The 3,784-nt window shown below is 41.9% G+C and overlaps 1 protein-coding gene across 1 annotated transcript; it reads left to right on the top strand.

Moving 5' to 3' along the window:
- Positions 1 to 313: 313 nt before the first annotated feature.
- sox11-like (protein) lies at positions 314 to 2,158 on the top strand. Its single transcript, NM_001165029.1, is given in 1 exon segment — positions 314 to 2,158. A coding segment is annotated over 1 exon segment (1,020 nt). The 5' UTR covers positions 314 to 433; the 3' UTR covers positions 1,454 to 2,158.
- The last annotated feature ends 1,626 nt before the right edge of the window (positions 2,159 to 3,784 follow it).

Raw genomic sequence — 3,784 nt, 5'->3', positions numbered from 1 at the left:
ACACACTTTTGTAATTGTACAGCGTTAGAACAAGCGATCATTCTTAAAAGCTGATGGAAAGTACGGTAACATGTGTAGTTGACACTGCTACTTCAGTACAGTCGCCCCCAACTATGTTTTTTTCTTTATGCTAATGAGGCTATTACAAACGTACCCACCCCCTTGTGTTGTTTACACTTCTAGACCAATCAGTGAACAGAAGGCGGTGCTAAATGCTCGACCTTGAAGCTGATTGGCTATCCATACAATCAGCCCCCACAGAGCGCGGCATATATTTCGAAGCCAACAATTTGTAAGACAGACGAAGTTCAGATTGCTTCGTGCGTATACGATTGGTGACAATAACTGGAGTGACTTTTTTTTTAAACCTCAGACTAAGTTTTTTACAGTCTGTCCTTTTATGCCGGTCACCTGTCCGCCGTAAATTCCAGCCATGGTACCACAACAGACTGGCGCTATGTCACCGGCAAGTAGTCACTCCAGCTCAGGACCCGGCTCTCCAGCGATGTCTGAGAGCGGTAGTTCGTGCTCGTCGATGGATATTGGTACCTCTGTGTTGGGTGACGAGGCAAGCGGTGTCTGTGCTACCAACTGGAAAGCAACTAACGGTCACATCAAGAGGCCAATGAATGCGTTCATGGTATGGTCACAAATCGAAAGGAGGAAAATCAGCGAGCACCACCCAGACATGCATAACGCTGAAATCAGTAAGAGACTTGGAAAACGATGGAAAATGCTTATCGAAGACGAAAAACACCCATACGTCGAGGAAGCCGAGCGACTAAGGTTGTTACATATGCAGGAGTATCCTGACTATAAATACCGACCACGCAAGAAGGCGAAGCCCAGCAAACCAGAGTCTAACAGCCGGAGCCATAGCTCTAAACACAAGAGCCACCATTCCAAACACAAGACATTCAAACTGACCCAGACTTCCAGCGGCGGCCGAGACAGACTACCAAAACTTAAGCTTACCAGGGAAAGCATCAAGGCGAGCAGGTCCGTGGAGTTACCGGTAACTCAACGCACACCGCCAGCAAAGGTGCCATCCAGTCCTACCGTCGTTGTACCCGAGTCATCGCCCGACACGCTGAGTTTTTACGAAGATGTTGAAAAATCGCACACCACAAGTGAGCACCAGTTCAGGAAACTTGACACTGTTCCATCCACAACCGGTATTAAATGTGAACCAGTCGTCCATCAAACAACGACGAACACTGTAACGCCAGTGATAACGGAGGACGACTTCCCGTTCCCTCCAAACTGGCCTGCATTCGAACTATCGAGCCTTAATTTGGGCAACCTTACGCAAGATCTGAGCCCTTTCACATCGGACTCGTGTAGCAGTTCAGGAACACACTTTGAATTTCCGGACTATACCACCCCAGAAGTAAGTGAAATGATTGAAGGGGACTGGCTTGAGTCGAGTATAGCGTCTCTTGTAACCAATTGAAACACTATCCTGGCCATTGCCAGCTGACACATTGAACTTAAAAACACTATAGTACTGCCCGTGTTCTGATTTCATTTTACTACAGACACAGCCAGGCAAAATAAGTTATATAAATATATATATTTATACAGTTTTATGCAATTTTCTATTTGTGTGATTATTTTCCAATGAACTCAGATAGAAGTCGACATTTCCACTTTGCAGGAGGTTTATTTTGTACTACATTTCTAATAGTGGCAATGATTCAATGTTTACAGTCGTTTTCACGTGGACCATATTTTGAATTTTTTGTACATGTGACCAAAGTATTTTCTATCTTGTTACATGACAAGGTGGCTTAATCGTGTGTGTTTATATTGTAGATTTTGGTCAATAATTTTGTTCGCTCTTTTTGTAAATTTATCTAGTTTTAATACTGAAAGCCAGCAATCGTGTTTATTTTCTATTATCAATGTGAAATACTCCATTTTTTTTGCCAATGTGGCTTTTTTTCTGTTTATATTTTTATCAACTGGCTGTGTTGGATTGCCTTTGTATATCACGTACAGTACTGGTGTTAAGGACTGCCTGTTTTTTTCACAGTTGACAATGTCCAGGATTCCAGAATCATTTTCTATCATACTTGTAATATATTTTGACTAGAAAAAATTTTGAACATTTGATACAACTTTGGTAAAGTTTGTAGTAAAAGACATCTGAATGAAACTAAGTTTGTTTGTGTTATATGTATGTGTATTATCGCAATCTTAATTTATGCAGCGTGACTCGTTCATTCATTATGAGGCCCTCTATAAGGTGTTTTCACGTCCTATTTTATGCATGGCTGACCAAGGTGGCCTGTGAACGGTCACTTCGGTGCTACTTTGCCCACGCAGGAAATAACAGAATATCTTTGGCATGAGTTCGACTAAAATGACCCACGTATGTGCTTAGCGATTGTTTTATATGACCACCAAAGGTCGCATACCAATCTGTGGTATCCGTGCTTGTCTAGAGGTTCGTGACTTGTTAGTATGTTTAGTTCCCTAGTTTTAATCTGCCCTCCAACAAAAGCCCCTGTCCAGTATTAATAATACCGGCCTTCGGTCAAGCAGAAGCACCGTGTTCCGCCAACTCAATACTTCGGTCAAGCGGAAGCAGCATGTCCCGCCAACCCGATGCATTGGTTTACAACTGTCGTCGCCAGCACGGTCTCTTGTGACCGGTGTACCAATACTGTACGGCCACTGACGGTCAGACAAGTTACTGAAATAAATAAATCAGTTTCGTTGCAACCTATTTTCCATAAGTAACCTTTACTTTTTCAAAATATTTTTCGTTATTTCAATTGCCTCGGCAACCCACGTATTGCCGTAAAATGTGAGCTGTGATGCTTTATTTTTATTTGGGTGACTGCTTTAAATATGAGAGAAGTTCGAGCGTGTTTTCTAGTAAGGCACAGTCGACCTGTCTGTGTTGCAATAAATCACCACGTAAAGTACACTCAAAACACAGTATTGCACATAGTATGCGAGTCGGCGCCGTCGGCGGTTACGTGCTATAATATACCGTACATCAACTCGACGCACTCGTTTTAAAGTGTGTACAATGTACTCTGATTCGTATTGTGTTCACGGTGGACGGCGTGTTGCAGGCATAGTCTGAACACATGACCTAGTCGATTTGTGGCGTAGGTCCATAGTTTGGCGGTACCTTTAAATAGAATCCACAGCTATATGCCTGACATATGAGGTCAATATCAAACAACGTAGTATTCAAAAGTTTGTTTTTACAAAGTGTGTATACATAGCCTTGGCCTGTTTAGAAACATATTCGTTTTGAGTGTGCGTGTTATTTCAAATGAAATAGGTATAAACGAAGGTCAACTATGGTATGCTTTACAACTCAAAATAGACTATAGTTGCAATGTGCTTACGCCGTTCGGGTAATCTAGTGTTCATGAATGCCTTTTATAAATATGCAAATTGTTTACTCCCACATTATTTGTCACCACATGATTGTTTGCAATCCTCGGATCGAAATCCCCATCGTTTGCCAGATGTTCTCGTTCGCTGTATTTGAGCGGAAACTAGGTACCTGGATATAGTTGCCATGGCGACGACGGGCAGCGAAGCTCTTCACACAAAAGTGCCTCGATGTATGTTCACTGAAAAACTGTTATATGTAAAGTTGCCATAGATATCCGCCTTTTTACCAGTCGTTTCCAAGGAAACCATTTGCGGAAAGTGATTCAGTGTACGAGCGTTATGGTATATTACAACTTTTACACAAGTGGGGCATTTTTTAAATACTATTGTGTTTTATTTCAACATATAATAGATAAATGACTTC

The sequence above is a fragment of the Saccoglossus kowalevskii genome, chromosome 18 (assembly GCF_978046115.1).
Source record: "Saccoglossus kowalevskii chromosome 18, keSacKowa6.1, whole genome shotgun sequence".
In the NCBI taxonomy this organism is placed as follows: domain Eukaryota; kingdom Metazoa; phylum Hemichordata; class Enteropneusta; family Harrimaniidae; genus Saccoglossus; species Saccoglossus kowalevskii.
The sequence above is the reverse complement of the archived record's forward strand: the minus strand, read 5'-3'. Positions and strand labels throughout refer to the sequence as shown.